Genomic DNA, 18,535 nt, shown 5'->3' on the forward strand with positions numbered 1-18,535 from the left:
CATCACAAAGACAGTGGCTCTAAATAAGTAAAAAGAAGATGGTCAGGCTCATTTGGATTGCATTAGCATATGAGAGGTATAGGATATGTCAGATTGCCTACAGTTACTGTAGTTACTTTCATTCCTGGCTTTCCAACTAAATATTACCAACACAGGTGCAGCAACTTAATGTTAAAACTACCTTCACCAGCATATCACTTAATCCCTGCCACAATCATCTGAATTTGGTAGAACAGGTTTATTGCTATTATTATCATTTATCATCTTACAGCAGGGGAAACTGAAGCTCAGGTATTTTGGTAGGGGGCTCTGAGAAAATTCCCTTGGGAGCTAAAACTCTCAGAGCAAATATCATTTTAAAAATTTTACTTTCTATCTCTGACATCCGCTGTCATCCAACCAACCCTACTTTACCACATCATTAACCAGTGGCTTTCCTTCTCTCTGTGAAATAGGCTGGTGCTCATGCGACACATGGTTCTTGGGCCAGTCTCTTACTAAGCCCACTGCCTCTCTTATTATCTGTTGAGCTTTACATGTTCACCAAGGTGTACTTACATCCAACCCTCCTTATGGTAGGTAGAGTCATTATCGAAGCCCCATCATTTAATTTTACATAGATTAATGAAACATGAAGGTGCAAAGAAAATAGGAAATAATTGTATAAGTTAAACAAGTTTTTCGTTGGGAAAAAAAAGGACTCAGTAAAGAAAACTGCAGTCAAATCAGGTACAGGTGACAATTGTAAAAATTAGTGCAAAGTTTGAATCTGCGCAGGATTCTGCATTCATAAATCCTTTACAAACTTTTCTGTGTTCTCTTTCATTTAAAAAAAAAAACAAACTGAAATGGGCAAGTTTGATGATGTATAAAGGGCACGATTTCCATAAGCCATATGATCTAGAACTCCAGCTTCAGACCAACACTAACAAAACAAGTCCTATAAAAAAATGAAAAATACTTAGTGTGAACAAATGTACATGTCTTTTTTTTTTTTTTTAATTTTTTTTTCAACTTTTTTCATTTATTTTTGGGACAGAGAGAGACAGAGCATGAGCAGGGGAGGGGCAGAGAGAGAGGGAGACACAGAATCGGAAACAGGCTCCAGGCTCTGAGCCATCAGCCCAGAGCCTGATGCGGGGCTCGAACTCCCGGACCGCGAGATCGTGACCTGCCTGAAGTCGGACGCTCAACCGACTGCGCCACCCAGGCGCCCCGACAAATGTACATGTCTTAAGATAAAACAAAGCATTGGAGTTTTTTGGTTGCTGTTTTTATGATTTTTCCACTGTAACTTCTTTGACTAATAGTGTCAAATAGGAGGGATTCTAATTATAGTTAGAAGCAAAGCAAGCTAAGACAATTGAATAAAACCCAGCAAAATAAAAATAAGGTACAGTTATGTTTGGAATATAAGCGTGTTTGAAAGGACAGGTGAGTGATTTTGCTTGAGAGCTATCAGCTTTTGAATTGTGGGCCACCCTTAACTGCTTGGGCAGTATGAGTGTCAGACTGCTGGTCACGTAGGAAATGGTAATTAGGCTTCCCAGCATTGATGGGCAGTGCTAGGCCAGGCTGCCTCTCTAGATATTATAATAGCTAATTCTGCTCCTCCAGGAAAGCTGAAAACTGGTCAGCAGGAGCTCCACCGTTTACATGCCAGGTTGGCCTCCAACATTACCTTCCTTGACCTTCTTTGGACAGACACCCTGGTTCTGAGACTCAGTTTGCTTGTTTCTTTTTATTCTTGGTACAGGCATACCTCTTTTTACTGAGCTTCCCTTTCTGTGCTTTGTAGATACTGCATTTTTCACAAATTGAAGATCTGTGGCAAGCCTGCTTGGCGAAAGTCTATAGGCACAATTTTTCCCAACAGCTTTGGCTTACTTCATGTCTCTCTGTCACGTTTTGGTAATTCCCACATATTCAAACTTTTTCATTATTATTACATTTGTCATGGTGATCTGTGATCAGTGATCTTCGATGTTACTATTGCAATTGTTTTGGGGTTGCACCGACTGCACCTACCTAAGACCGTGAACTTAATTGATCCATAGATGTGCTCTGACAGTCCCACTGACTGACCATTCCCTGGCTCCTCCCTCTCCTGGGGCCTCCCTATTGGCTGAGACACAACAATATCGCAATTAGGCCAAGTAATAACCCTACAGTGGCCTCTAGGTGTTCAAGTGAAAGGAAGAGTCATATGTCTCTCACTTTCAATCAAAATCTATTAATGATTAAGTTTAGTGAGGAAGGTATGTCAAAAGTCGAGATAGGCTGAAAGCTACCTCTTGTGTCGGTTTGCTAAGTTGCGGATGTAAAGGAAAAGTTCTTGGAGGAAATTAAAATAGCCACATCAGTGAACACACGAATGGTACGAAGAGAAACAGCCAATTGGTGATATGAGAATAGTGGGATTTTTAAATAAGAGCTTGGCAATTACTCATTTATTTATTAGAAAGTAGAATGGTTCATGAAAATATGAAGCCTGAGAATTTCTAAAGATAACTCCACCTTCATTTTTTTCTGGAGGAAATGATTTTTGTCTCTTCCAAACAATGATGCTGAACACAATTGGAAGTTGGCACGTTTTTGGTAAACAGCATTTTCCTGGTAGTGTGAAGTTTACTGCATATTTCTTTTTAAGCCAGAATTCTCAGTATCATTTTGATCTGTGAAGCATCAAAGTTTCCTCTATAGTATTATATTTATATCATGGAGGGTCTGGACAGAAAGGAATTTTTAATTTTAATTTAATGATTAACAGTCTACTCAGATCTAGGAAATGCTGTTAACTCCAGCATGAGTTCTGGGTTGTCAGTTATTTTCTTTCATCCCTTGCTAGATATTGTTCTACTGATTTTTGGCTTCTACTGCCGCTACTGAGAAGCCATTTGTTACTTACTCTGTTGTTAAATCATCTCCCTTAGTGTTTTTTAGTTACATAGATGTGTCTAGTTGTGGGATTATTTTTACTTATCCAGCCTAGGATTTATGGTGCTTCTCAAATCTGAGAGCTCATGTCTTTCATCACTTTTGGAATATTTCCTCCAATATTATTTCTTTTCTTATATTCTCTTTTTTCTTCTCCTAAAATATCCATTATCTATACATTGGGCATTTACATACATACTGTCCTCTATGTCTTAAACTCTTTTTTTTTTTTAAATTTTATTTATTTATTTTTGAGAGAGACAGAGACAGAGAGAGCACAAGTAGAAGAAAGGCAGAGAAAGCAGGAGAGAGGAGGCTCCATGCTCAGGCTCCATGCTCAGCACAGAGCTCCACATGGGGCTTGAACCCACAAACTGTGAGATCATGACCTGAGCTGAAATCGAGGGTCAAACCCTTAACCTACTGAGCCACCCAGGTGCCCCTATATCTTAATCTCTCTTTTGTATTTTTGGTCATTTTGATCTTCTAGGTAATCTCCTTAGCTCTATTTTTTAATCCAATCATTATTTATTCAGCTATGTCTAGCCTATTAAACCTAATGATGCTTTCTTTAATTTTAATATCTATATAATATTTATTTCTAGGACTGTTTGGTTTATTTTAAAATCTTCCTACCCTTTTGTGATGGTAACTTGTTCCCTTGTCAAGTTCTTAATTTTATGTTTTGTGTGCTTAATTATAAAAAAAAATAGCCTATATTTATAGTTTCTTTTATTATAATTTCTTGTGGGTCTATTTTACCTATTTGTTATTTCTTCTGATTTTTCCTTATGTTGCTTGTTTACTTGTGTTGTCTCATTATTTTGACTTGTGAGCTTCTGTTTGGCTGGGCTTTTTCTGTTGAAATTCTGTCATATAAATCCCGAGAGTGTATGCATCCATAAAGTTTTTGCCTTTGTAGAGTGCCACTGAGAGTCATCAATCCAGATTTAATTTTTATATTAATTGTTATACTTGGCATTTCCTGGTTTTCAAGTGCTGAATACTACAGAGAACCTTTTTATCTCTCCCATGAGAAGACCAGATTTAGATAGATTAATTTCCTGGTATAGTCCTATTTTGGTCGGCAGGTTTATTTTCGTGGTTCACCTTTTCACTGAAGGCACAGCTCTTGTAGGAGCTCGCTTTATGGAAGGTCTCCATTCCAACTCTTGGCTTCTGCAAGCCCAAGGCTTTGTCTCCAGGTTTTGTATTGTCATTAAAGCACAAGTAACCCATAATTCTCTGGTTTTATGCCTTTTATTCACTTTTTGCCGGCTGGGACTTTTCTTTCCCCCAAGCTCTGTTATGCATGCTATTTTTATTTTACTGTTTTATCTGTAAAACATCAAACTTTCCTCTATAGTATTATGTTTACATCATGGAGGGTCTGAACAGAACGGAATTTTTAATTTTAATACTGAGTAATGCAATCTACTCAGATTGAGGAAATGTTGCTAATTTATATTTTACATTTTATGCTATTTAAAATTTTAACCAGTATGACTAGTTTTGTAATGGGAGGTTTTTCACATTATCTGGCTTATATGTATGCAGGAATGTATATACAGATGCATATATAGAGAATGTACATTTTAAGCTTGAAAAATATTTTCCTACTAGGTAAAATAAAGGCAAAATGCCATGGGTGTTAAACAACTGTGCCGGAATTATCAGCGTCCCAGTGTGTTGATAGATTGATATGGGTGACACAGCCGAGAATATTAGGGGCTATTTTTATTATGCCACCTCTGGCTTTCATATAAAATTCATAAAAATACATTTCTTTGTAAGCTATATAGTTAATTAAGTACATAACTTCATCTATAGACCCCAAATAGACTTTTTTTCCAGGATAACTTTCAGAAAAAAAAAATACTTTATCTATTGTAGCAAAAATGAAAGAATGCAACGAACTTTACAAAACTCATAAACTCCTGCGTGTAAGCCTGGATTTTCTTGATTAGCAGCCAGAATATAGTATACTCATGGGATAGAACTCACCAGAAAGGTAAAAAGGAAAGCTCAGCTTTCTTAAATTCTTATTGTCATGTTGAAGCCCTGACACAGTAATTTTAACAAGAAAACAAACACAAGCGCTGACTAAAACCAGATGATAAATGATCCAATAAGATGCCCTAAAATGTAAGCAGTACCTAGGATAGCACCCTTTGGGAATTACACAATTCTCTTTTTATGATGTAAAGTACAGAATGAGTGTTCTACAAACTAGACCCTGAGGAAAGACTGCTAGTATGCAAATGGAATTTAACTTTGACCCTTTTCTTGGATTTCTTACAAAGATATTGAAAAAGTTGCTTGACTTTTTGAAGTTAGTCAGAGAAAGACAAATATCATATGACTTTACTCATATGTGGAATTTAAGGTACAAAACAGATTTACATAAAGGACGGGAAGCAAAAATAATATAAAAACAGGGAGGGGGCCCCAACATAAGAGACTCTTAAATACAGAGAACAAACTGAGGGTTGCTGGAGGGGTTGTGGGTGGGGGGAAGGGCTAAATGGGCAAGGGGCATTCAGGAAGACACTTGTTGGGATGAGCACTGGGTGTTATATGTAGGGGATGAATTACTGGATTCTACTCCTGAAATCATTATTGCACTATATGCTAACTAACTTGGATGTAAATTAAAAAAAAAAAAAGTTGCTTGGCTTTGTTACTTCTTTCAAATCTTTTTTTCAAAGCTCACCTTCCCCTTGACCCTTCTTACAGCTCAGCCCCACCCAATCTCTCTATCTTATTCTACCTTTTCCTCCTATACCATTTATCCCTTCTAATTGCTATAGTTTTATGAATTTATTATGTTTATTGTTTTTTAATCTGGATTCCCCAATAGCAAGTTAAAAATCGACCAATGGCAGGTATCTTTGTATGCTTTGTTTACTAATATATTTATATTGCCAACAACTAAAATAGTATCTGTCACACAGTAAGTGCTTAAAAATTACTTGGGACATGAGTAGTTTTTTCATTTCCCTGCCTATAAACCACAGTGGTAATTCATAACTCCTCATTTCCTTGCAGAGCTATGTGGAATATGTGAGATACATGTACGCCAAGTATATTGATTTGTCTGAAAGAAACCTGCCATTCATACAATGACACTAATTACCATTTCTTGGAAGCATGAAGTGAAATTGTCTTTAAATGCCTTAAAGTTTCCATCTTAAATCTGTCATTAAGTACATGGCAATTTTCCTTAGACAATATCTCTCCTACAGCAACCGAAAATATACAACGTTCACTACTTGGGTAAAGGTCATACCTCATTTTTTTCTTTGAGTTTTGTGATCATAACAATCACGGGACTGTCTTCCTGCCAAACCATCTGCCAGAAATCATTCACGGTGTTGATCATGGGGCCCTGTGTGGCGATGAAAGCTTTCTCTTTGCCACTGTAGCCCTAGTTTGAGTAAAGAGACAGAAATATTGGCTTTGAAATTCATGCCTTGCACTGAAAGCTTAGAACAAGTTCAGAACAAGATGGCTCTACTAGTCCAAAAGCAACACAACTTCCGCGGCTTCACTGATTCTAGCACGAGTCACGTGACTGTTCTCCCAGCTAGTCAAACACAGCACATGGTATTGAGGGTCATAATGCTCAGTTCTCATCAGAGCAGACCCTAGACAGCACTGCAGCCACAGACACACAGGAAAGGAAGACTCAATGTAAAAGACCCACTACCAATGTTGATTATGACTAAACAAGCAAATAACCTTGCTAGTAATCAAGTTAAATCAAAATTAATCCACTCTGAGTAAAAAAAAAATCCCCCAACAATTCCAAATAGTGAGTTGACGTGCTCATCAGAAAGAAAATTTTATTTATTTACTTACCCGAATATAATTAGCATTAATGTAGGTGCTCAAAGAATCAGTTACATTTTTTGGTCTTAAACACACTCTGCTGAGGGGGTCTAATGAGGAAAACAAGAAGGAATGTATTAGACAAATTTACTCTTTTGAAAGGTCCTTAGAACACCAATAACTGTGCATAGCACACTTGTTAATTTATACACTGGTCATCTGGTTTGTGTCAATGTTTGTTGTTGATGTGTCTGCATGTCTGTCTCTTGATCCATCTGTGTTTATTGAGGGACATTTGGGCCCATCTTGACCCCTCCCCTGTCCCTCAACACAAATGTTACCCATAAGCTTGAGATGATTTTATTCATCATGCCATTTTTTGGTGGGTTCCTGATTCTTGATCCCTATGTCTTATTTATGCTTCTTTTCTTGTTCTTTGGATTTGGAATTTGCACCATTTTTCCTTGCTCACTTCTCTCTTCTCTTCTGCCCAAAGCAAACACTTGGTCTGGCCTAAACCCCCTCTTGCTAAAGAAGCTGTCTTTAGTTACCACGTGTGGCACTTTGGTCACCTATAGCATGAAAATGATATTACATAGATTGCTATCGTGTTAGCAGTATTGTCTTAACTTCTCAAATCACTTTCCATCAAGAAGTTGAAACACTCTTTGTAAACCAGTGTTAGGAAAACTATGGTAGTTATTTTTACCAACATTTTCATACATGAATTAAGATCAATTCATCCTTTTATGATTTCTTTAATCTGGTACACTCTGAGCATCCTAAGGCAAGGATGGAGGTTTTTTCCTCATCTATACGACCTAGTGTCTAGCACGGTCTTTATATGTGTAGCAGGCACTCGATGTCTACTGCGTTGATTTAATGGTCCCTTCCATTTTTTAAGAAGCCAGTTCTATACATTCCTCTTTAGTAATTGTTCTATTGCTGTTCTTCTCCAGAAAGATAAAATTCTGAGACTTTATCATACCCACTGTTCTTACCTCCTCTTCCACAATTCAGTCTTCCTTGGGTACACTCCAATCTATCCTAACATTAGTTTTATGCAGACACCATTCTTGCTGATGCCCATCAATGATCCTTTTGTTGATCTATACCAAATAGGCCCATGGCAGTTTTTTCTTCATGTTTTATTTTAATATTTATCATCTTGTATTTTTTTTAATGTTCATTTAATTGTGTGTGTGTGTGAGAGAAAGAGAGAGAGAGAGAGAATGAGAACGTGAGTGGGGGAGGTGGTAAAGAGAGAGGGAGACACAGAATTCGAAGCAGGCTCAAGGCTCTGGGCTGTCAGCACAGAGCCTGATGCGGGGCTCGAACCCACGAACTGTGAGATCATGACCTGAGCTGAAGTCAGACACTTAACCGACGAAGCCACCCATGGGCCCCTACCATCTTGTATTTTAAGTGCTTAATTTTTTTGCCTGTCCTCAATGAATTGTAGTGAGCCCCTTGAGGGCAAGACCTGTATTTAATTCACTTAAAAAAAAAAAAAAGAACTTTAGTATCCATTGTGATTTCTATCTGGTATGTGGCTCATAGAGTGTTTAATATCACAATTCATTTCTATTAAAGTTGAGACACTGCTGTTGACTTTCTAGATACTTTTTTTCTTCCTTAGTGAAGGGGACAGGAAAACTTTCATTCCTTTTCAGTATTCACTGATTCTTAGAAGTTTCCACAAGAGCTCTAAACCACTGAGACTTGAAAAGAGGCCCACTTCCTTCAGTTTTTATAAAGCCTACCAAGTATATGATTTATTGGGAACTCAGCCCTATAAACCGCTTAGATGCAGGTTCCTTGTCTAGCTAAATTAAGTTTATTTTGGAAATTGATAATTTATAAGATTTCCAAGTATTTAGAGGTTTCCAAATACCTTTTTTTTTAAACAAGAATGAAGCATGTGACTGAGAGGAAAATTAGTTTTCTAACCAAAGACTGCCCCCCCCTTTTTTTTAATGTTTAGTTATTTTTGAGAGAGAGAGAGAGAGAGAGAGAGAGAGAGAGACAGAGCACAAGCTGGGGAGGAACAGAGAGAGAGAGAGACACAGAATCGAAACAGGCTCCAGGCTCTGAGCTGTCAGCACAGAGCCTGACACGGGGCTTGAACTCATGAACCAAACTGAGATCATGACCTGAGCCAAAGTTGAACGCTTAACCAACTGAGCCACCCAGGCACCCCTCTAACCAAAGCCTTTTTTTTTTTAACGTTTATTTAGTTTTGAGACAGAGAGAGACAGAGCATGAACAGGGGAGGGGCAGAAAGAGAGGGAGACACAGAATCCGAAACAGGGTCCAGGCTCTGAGCTGTCAGCACAGAGCCCGACGTGGGGCTCGAACTCACGGACCGTGAGATCATGACCTGAGCCGAAGTCAGACGCTTAACCGACCGAGCCACCCAGGTGCCCCTAACCAAAGCCTTTTTAATGTTAGACTGGACTAATAAAAAAAGCTGAGGGTTAAAAAATATCTAAAACTTTATCATTGTCATCATCACTGTTATAATTTTATTCACTTTATGCATTTTAAGTGTACATGTGTATTTTAAATATATATATGTATATTTGTCATATATACATGTCATACATATATATATATATGATATATATGTATGTCAAATTCACTCTGATAACTTTTTTCAGAATAGATGCTTCTAGATTATACGCTAAATATTTAGCATGCCACTTATGATACCTCCGGGTGGTAGCAATAACAATTCCAACATTGAGCAACTTGTCTTCCCTCTCTTTTGTTTTTCTGCTTTTATTTTCTTCCTTCTCTCCTCTTGCTTTCTTCCCCTTTTTCCCCTCCCTCCCTCTCTTCCTCTCTTATTCCTTCTCTTTCTCCTGTCCTCCTTCCTGTTTTTTTTTCCTCTCAACAAAATATTGACCACATAGATTTCATGTAGAGAACACATGACATTTCCCCATTTTGTCCTCTTTAAAATATCTCTGGCAATTTAAGCCTTCCATTTAACAGACGAAATGGTACCTGGATCCTGATATTCTGACTGCATCCTATCCTATCAGATTTTATGAAAGGTTATCCTGTGCTGGAGATTTCTTCTCCAGGAAGAAATGCGTTTGAGGTTTGGAGTCAAGAGGAGAAGCTATCAGATGAGGGAAGGGTGCACACTGTTAGTGTATCCCTGGGCAAAGACAGAAATGAGTAGGATAATATAGTTTTTCTAGATAAATTCAAGACAACTGGGAAATGGGAGGAAAGGCAGGGACTTGGCCACGCCTTCAAGGTGAGTGGGAGTCACCTCCACTTTGTTGCAGGAGAAAGAGAAGACTTCAGGCCCGCAGTGTCCAAAATGGTGCCACTAGCCACATGGAGCTAAATTTAAGTTATTAAAATACAATAAAATTAAAAAAAATCAGTTCCTCAGGTGCACTGGCTATACTTCAAGTGCTCGATTGCCACGTGTAGCTAATGGCCATCACACTGGAGATATAGAACATTTCCATCACTGTACAGAGTTTTGGTGGACAATGATGATCTCTGCAGTGCAAGATGGTGATTACATGGAAACTCACTTTTTAAGATCCATGTGAAAATTATGAGAGAAAACAGGACCCTTAAAGAGTCTGCTTTTGAAACTATAAACTTGCCTTTGTCTACTTAGTGTTCCTATTTTCTGGAATTGGTTCTGGGGTTAGTGATGAATTCATCTTCAGTTAGGTAGGGAGAAAGGAGAAACTAACATTACCTGAGGGCTTTCTATTGGTTGGAACTTCCTTTTTCACATATTATTACTTAATTCTCTACACGGCCCTATGGAGTGATATTATTATCACTATCTTTAAGGGATGAGGAAAGGTTAGGTGGAACAGAAAGACTAAGTCATCTGTGTAAACTATGAGTGCTCTTGCCATGATAGGGAGTCAAGTCTAACTGCAGTATTTTGTTTTAGCCATACAATTTGTTGTCTAATGAGTGGCTCACTTATTTGCATGTGTACTCTGTTCTGGGCACTTAATAGAACAGGAAACATAAGTAGGAAATATTACCAGACTTTAAATTTTTAAATATGAAATGATGGCCAGAGTAATTAGGTTTAATTAATAGAGTTCTTTAATTTTATCTATGTATTTTATATTTGTATAAATAAATTGTTTGCATGGAATAAATATACATGAAATTTGTTATTATACTTCATTGTGCAAATAACTTCATATTGATGTATGATTTTTTTTTCCCATTGCTTTTGTGATTTAGGACATAGATATATTTTCATCATTAATATTTGCTTATGTTGCAAAATAATGTGATATAAACTTGACCTTCTCACTTTAATCTACCATGTAGAGTGTTCTGAGCCAGGCTGACATCATCATCAGAGAAACAGCTATTATTTAATTGGTTCTGAGCCACCCATATTTCTGCTGTAAACCATACTCCAAATTATACAGCCTCACTAATATGTACAAGCTGGATGCTTTTAAACTTGGGTTTGTTATAAGTTAAAACAATACAAAATTATAATACTTAAAATATTACAAATTTATCCCATACTACAGTCCAAAATAAACCATAAAAAAACAGCTTTCCATATAAACTCCAGTCTTTTCTGATTATTTTCAACTAATGGTATGGCATGCCCAAACTGTATTTACTAAATTATATTTTGTGCAACAGGGAGTGGGTGAGGCTTTCAGACATTTTCAACAGAAAATTCATTATTTGCAACATCAGTTGTCAGCACAGGTGCCCTGGTTCAAGTGATCCACCCAGTTCTGGGAATGGAAAAGCTGACACAGGACTATGAAGGGCTATGTCTGATATCATCTGGGCAGGAAATAGAGAAGGCTGAACTTTAAATAATCCCAATAATTTCCAAATCCATCTGACATTAGATGGTTAGGTAAAACTGCGATGGATGTATATGCCCTAATTATTTATGTTTGGTAAATTTCAGATGAAAAATCTTGAGAGAGAGAGACAGAGACAGAGACAGAGAAAGAGAGAAGCACTATTTTTAACTCACAGCACTTTCATCCCCTTTAGCCAGCTGTAGTTATAAAATATCTTTCAACAGGACTATACTACATGGACCAGGTAAAAATATGTTATAGTGGGGTGTTTTCAACTCCACCAGAGGGGGAAGCCCAAAGATACCATTAACAGTAATTCTTTTACCATAAATATGGAGAATTTGATGTTTTACGAGTGAATTAATGGGCTTGATTATGAAGACTCTACTATTCAATATTCATACTTTTTAAAATTATTTTTTAATGTTTGTTTATTTTTGGGAAGGAGGGAGAGTGAGAGTGGGGGAGGGGCAGAGAGAGGGAGACAGAGGATCCAAAGTAGGTTCTGCACTGACAGCAGAGAGCCCGATGTGGGGCTCAAACTCATGAACTGTGAGATCATGACCTGAACTGAAGTTGCATGCTTAACCAACTGAGCCACCCAGGCACCTTCAATATCCATACTTTTTTTTTTTTTAATGTTTATTTATTTACTTTTGAGAGTGAGAGAGACAGAGCATGAGCCGGAGAGGGGCAGAGAGAGAGGGAGACACAGAAACCAAAGCAGGCTTCAGGCTCTGAGCTGTCAGCACAGAGCCGGATGTGGGGCTTGAACTCACAAACCATGAGATCACGACCTAAGCCGAAGTCAGACACTTAATTGACTGAGTCACCCAGGTGCCCCAATATCCATACTTTTTAAAAGTCTTTGTGGCTCCATCTTTCCAGAGTTATCGTTTTGAGATGTTTATAGATTTTGCCAAAACCCAACTATCTGTTGTCTAGTGATTGACAATGTAACATCCTCTCCAAAGCATTTTTGCCACTGTAAGCAGAATTAGTCAGTCTTCTCTATATTCCTACACCACTTGGGCCAGATCCCAATTCTGGCTTTTATTATATTGAACATAATTACTCATTTACATATCTCTCCTCTCTAGTCCATGACCTCCTTGATCTTATAAGCCATTCCTTATTTCTTACTGGTTCCTGGCAGCTGGCTCATTGCTTGATATAAATTTCATGGAGTTAAATTCAGTTTTAACATAGTCTAGGGGCGCCTGGATAGCTCAGTTGGTTGGGCATCTGACTTCAGCTCAGGTCATGATCTCATGGTCCGTGGGTTCAAGCCCCACATCGGGCTCTGTGGTGACAGCTCAGAGCCTGAAGCCTGCTTCAGATTCTGTGTCTCTTTCTCTCTCTTCCTCTCCCCCACTCACACCTGTCTGTCTCTGTCAAAAATTAATAAACATTAAAAAAAAAACAAACATAGTCTAAACAGTGTTTCTCAAAGTGTGGTCCTGGTATCATCTGTACCAGAATCACCTGGATGTTTGCTTAGAAGCACAGATTCTTGGGCCCAACAGCAGACCTACTTAAACAGAATGCCCCGGGTGGGGCACAGGACTCTAAATTTTTATAAGGATTCTAGGTGATTGTTATGCACAATGAAATTTTTCGGTAACAGCTTTATTCAGATGGAATTCATATACCATACGATGAACTCACTTAAAGTGTGCCATCACAGAGTTTTTTTTTTTTTTAATTCACAGAGTGTACAACTGTTACCACAATTGATTTTGTAACATTTTCCTCATCTCCAAATAAACCCCATTCCCTTTAGTTATTTAGCAGTTATTTCCCATGCCTCCCAGCACCAGGCAACCACTAACACAGTTTCTGTCTTTATAGATTTGCCAATCCGGACACGTCATATAAGTGGAATTACATAATCTGAGGGATTTTGTGATGGCTTCTTTCACGTAGCATAATGTTTCCAAGGTTCATGCATGTTGTAGCATGCATCAGCACCTCATTTGTTTTTATTGCTGGGTAATATTCCATTGTGTGGACATTCTACACTCTATATATTCATCAGTTGATGGATATTTTGGTTGTTTCCACATTTGGGGCTATTATATATATATTTTATTAAATGCTTACTTGTTTATTTTGAGAGAGAGAGAGAGTGCACGCACAGGGGAGGGGCACAGAGAGAGGGAGAGAGAGAATCCCAAGCAGCCCCACGCTGTCAGCACAGAGTCTGATGCGAGGCTCCATCTCACAAACCGTGAGATCACAACCCAAGCCAAAATTGAGAGACGGATGCTTAACTGACTGAGCCACCCTGGCGCCCCTGGGGCTCTTATAAATAATGCTGTTACAAACATTTGTGTATAGCTTTTCAATATCAATACTTTTTAAAAGTCTTTGTGGCTCCATCTTTCCAGAACTATTACTTTGAGATGTTTTTGGATTTTGCCAAAATTCCAACTAGCTATTTGTCTAGTGATTGACAATGAAATGTTTTCATTTTTCTTGGTTATATTACTAGGAGTAGAATGTCTGAGTCATATAGTAACTCTAGGCTTTGCCTTTTGAGGAACTACTGAACTGTTTCTTAAGTAACTGTACCATTTTCCATCCTTATCAGCAATGTGTGAAGGTTCCAGTTTTTTTACATCCTTGCTAACAGTTTCTATAGTCTATCATTTTTATTTTAATCATGTGGATGTGAAGTGTTATCTCATTGTGGTTTTGATTTACCTTATGGCTAATGATGTTGAGCATCTTTTCAAATGCCTGCCAATCATTTGTGTATATTCTATGGAGAAATGTCTATTCAAGTCCTATGCCCATTTTCAAATTGAATTGTCTTTTTATAATTGAGTGCTAAGAGTTCTTTATATATTCTAGACAGAAGTCCCTTATTAGATATATAATTTGCAATTTTTTTTCCCATTCTGTGAGTCATCTTTCTATCTTCTTGATGGTATCCTTTGACCTCTGAAGCACAAAACTTTTTAATTTCATAAAGTTCAATTTATTTTTTCTTTTGTTGCTTGTACTTTTGGCATCACATCTAAGAAATCACTGACTAATTCAAGGTCATGAAGATTTACATCTGCTTTATACTAAGAGCTTTATAATCTTAGCTCTTACCTTCAGGTCTGATCCATTTTGAATTAATTTTTGCATATAGTGTGAGGCAGGGTCCAATTTCATTTTTTTTTTTTGCATGTGAATGTTGGTTGTCTCAACACCATTTGTTGAAAAGACTATTTGCCCATTGAATTTTTTGATACTCTTGATGAAAACCAACTGACCATAATGTGCAACACAATAAAAGTTTAGAACCATGTGTCTATTGGAATTGTGAGCTGACCACTGTAATAAAAGTAATACAGGATAAAGTTATTAACCTCAAACTACTTTAATGGTTATTAGTCTTGATGTGTATTTATAACTCCAACTTTTGTGTATACAGAGAAGTTGTGAGGATGGGAATCGATGAGGTGGAGGTTAATGGGGAAGGCTTGTGCTTTATAATGCAAACTACTTAAATCAAGAAACTTACTTGGCAAAATGGTCTTATAGCGATTTTTAGTTCCATGACGTGGAATGTCAATTTCTTTGGGATCCACAAAGTTCATTGGAATTTCCTGCAAAAATAAATGATATCAAATTAGTGTATCTAATGCTGCCACAAAGAAAATCTTCCCAGGGGGCCATCTGATCCAGAGCCCTACTGAACTTCAAAGTCATTTATAAAACAACAGACTACCACCTCTGGTTGACCAACACCCTTCCTTTTATAAACATATTAGCTGCACCCTGTCAAGCTGACTCTAAGAAACACCTCTCTGTCTTAGAAAGTATTATTTTATATATGGTTATCAAAGAAACATATACAACTTTGATTAGATTTTTAAACTTCTATTTGGACATAATTGCTAGAAATATGTACACACACAGCTGAAAATTGACAATGTATTCAAATTTCTTTAAATCTTTATATAAGTTCAGTGCCAAAAATTTCACTACAATGGATTCTCTTTTAACATTGTGTAACTCTAGGGGCGCCTGGGTGGCGCAGTCGGTTAAGCGTCCGACTTCAGCCAGGTCACGATCTCGCGGTCCGGGAGTTCGAGCCCTGTGTCAGGCTCTGGGCTGATGGCTCGGAGCCTGGAGCCTGTTTCTGATTCTGTGTCTCCCTCTCTCTCTGCCCCTCCCCCATTCATGCTCTGTCTCTCTCTGTCCCCAAAATAAATAAACGTTGACAAAAAAAAAAAACTAACATTGTGTAACTCTTTTAGGATTATTAAAACCTCCCTCCCCAAATGGTAAATACAAAGGGCTTTTTTGTTGATTCAGGAGATGATCATAGGATGCTTTTTTGTATTAAGGAATGGTTGATAATTGTACAGTTCCATTTGTGTTGTCAATGTAGTATTTTTAGTGAAGGTCACCCAGACACTGTTTTCTCCCACTTAACAAGAATATAAATAGTTTTACTCAGTCAGAATATATGTCATGTGCCTCAAATGCTTGGAGAGGGAACAATTAGAGTAGAAATGGCTCCGTGGAAATGAATTAGATCTAAAAGGTGAGCATCTGTAGCTGACTGGGACAAAGAAAGAAATAAGCCAAAGTTTTCAAAAGGGTCAAAAAAATCATTTAAGGATTTGATTACACAACATAGTATGATCTCTAATTAAATTTTTGCAAAACATTGCTTAAACGATAACGTGAAATAAGAGAACTTTCATCTTTAGATCACGTGAAATACTATTTTTGTTACTTAAAGTTTCTGCAGTGGAAAATATAACTCAACAGCCTAATATTCATTTACATGGAAGAAGTTATCCATAAATTAATTCAAATTGTCCCAGTTTTCAGTCAATCTGAAAATTTGAGGAAAGCCTGACTATCTTATAAATTTGAGATGTGGTCTACAGAGAGAAGTAGTTTACTTTTTAAATATCATTTCCTAAATGTGCACTATTTTAGATATTTATAACATTCATTCCTACTCTTTGTTCCAACTAAATGTTATAACTTCTCAGTTCCAAGTGACCAAAATAAGCAAAATTGTTGGATGTTCAACAGAAAGCACATATTCATGTTTGGTAATTTCAAACAGGTCAGTCTGTTTTAGCAAAGCTATGATATGTTTGTTTCTCCTCTGCTTCTTCCTGTTTTCTGACACACACTGACAATTTATCATCTTCCAGCATTATCTTTCTTTTTGGTACTCCTTGTCATTTTTCCTTTAAGGGCTTATCTCAAAGAACAAAGAGCTATCTATGGTTCCAGAAAAGAATACTAGATGTACTTTTGATTAGCTGTATGATCATTGACTTGTTCTTGCATCTCACTAGGTCTCATCTTCTTCATATATGAAAAGATGACACACTACAAAGTCTAATTTTAAAAACTGCATGTTCATGTTTTACTTTGGATGCTTAACAGTAGTTGAAGAGGCTAACAGCAGATCTAGCCCATTGCTGGGTATTTCATCATTAGAGTGACTGCAAATATCTGAACAGAACTTGGGATGATCAATTTATTAAAATCAACAGACTTTGGCTTACGATGTACAACTGATTTAAGATTAAAGTGAGCTATAAAATGCATAATTCCCTTGGGCAGTAATTAGAACTAAGAAGGTCTAATCTGTCTCCATGCTCTCTGGGTCGGAAATGTGTTTTCATGAATCGAGTTATCACCAGCTACACTGATGGGTTGCCATCACTTTTGGCTAAAACTCCCAATCCTCTTTAGCCCACATTTGGTCTTCCCCCATGTTCCTTATTTCATTTAAGGTCACTGTATGCGGCCTGTTCCTCATGTCACAAACTGAGGTATCATTTCTGACTTCTTCCCTTATTTTGGCCGCCTCATCCAATTCGGCCCCCTTCTTGCAGATTCCTATAGGTTTCCCACATTTTCACTCCTACTATCTTAGTTTAGACCACCATGCCCAGTCCACAGGATCACTCTAGAGCTTCCAACATACCCCTTTCTAATGTTCACTCCACTGCAGATAGAGTGATCTTTTACAAACTTAAGATAAAGTTCAAACTTTTAAATATGTATCAAGACTCAGGTTTCTTTTATAACTCTGAGGCTCAAGCTTTGCCACTTTCCACCTTGATTTCAATGCATCAGCTAAATCGAACAACTTAATTCCCCAAACAGTGACAGTAAACTGTTCCTTCTTCCTGAAATGCCTCTTCTCTGCCTAGTTCCTTCTTGATACTTCTCTGCCTGGCCAGCTCCTACATACTCTGCCTCAATTTAGTAATCACATGCTAGTTTGAACATTTATCAGTACTTGATGAGATGTAGGGTGGCTCTAAAACCTTGTACTTAACCTTTTAAACTGTAACTGTTTGTTTACTTGAGTGGAGGACAGTGCCATTTTAGTAGGTGCCTCTAGGGTCTAGTTTATCAAAATACCTACTGAGGAGTGAATAATAAACAGCTGGCTCACCATGAATTCACTTTGGAGTAAATGTGAACTTGCCACGACGTCCCTCAGCTGTGACCTTGTGAGGATTCGGCTGGCTGACTGCAGATACTCCATTGCTACCTTCTCCCGTGGGGTTGGGATAGCCACAAAAGGTTCAACATTCCCCAAGCTACTCATGTCCAATGTAAGAGATACGTTGGACCCTCGTCTACATTGGGGAAGAATGTTAATAGGTTTAGACACCACGTGAATCATTTTGATCACACAAATTCGTCTTTCTGTGCATACACACAATTCAGCGAGAAGTTTTACAGAAATAAGGACCAAATGTCTTTTCCTCTTATGGTACCATAGTGGACTATAGCAACTATCCAGAGTTTCTTTACAGGAAACTGAAAGTTTTGTTGTTGGAAATAAATCTGAATTGAGAAAACACACTATAATTCATTAATAGGTATATTTGACACAAAAATAATAAAATGGCTAGTAATATTAAGTGAAAAATTTAGGAAAAGTA

General features: G+C 37.6%; 1 protein-coding gene across 3 annotated transcripts in view; it reads right to left on the minus strand.

Moving 5' to 3' along the window:
* The window catches only part of PTPRR (protein tyrosine phosphatase receptor type R), a 245,859-nt gene that overhangs the window by 28,981 nt on the left and 198,343 nt on the right, over positions 1-18,535 (minus strand). For all 3 annotated transcript variants that reach the window (XM_047868277.1, XM_047868278.1, XM_047868279.1), the window contains 4 exons: positions 18,040-18,226; positions 15,121-15,205; positions 6,799-6,878; positions 6,227-6,364 (listed from right to left, as the gene is read on the minus strand). In XM_047868277.1, coding sequence (XP_047724233.1) covers positions 6,227-6,364; positions 6,799-6,878; positions 15,121-15,205; positions 18,040-18,226 — 490 coding nt within the window. The remainder of the gene's footprint in view (positions 1-6,226; positions 6,365-6,798; positions 6,879-15,120; positions 15,206-18,039; positions 18,227-18,535) is intronic.

This window comes from Prionailurus viverrinus, chromosome B4 (genome assembly GCF_022837055.1).
Source record: "Prionailurus viverrinus isolate Anna chromosome B4, UM_Priviv_1.0, whole genome shotgun sequence".
Lineage (NCBI taxonomy): Eukaryota > Metazoa > Chordata > Mammalia > Carnivora > Felidae > Prionailurus > Prionailurus viverrinus.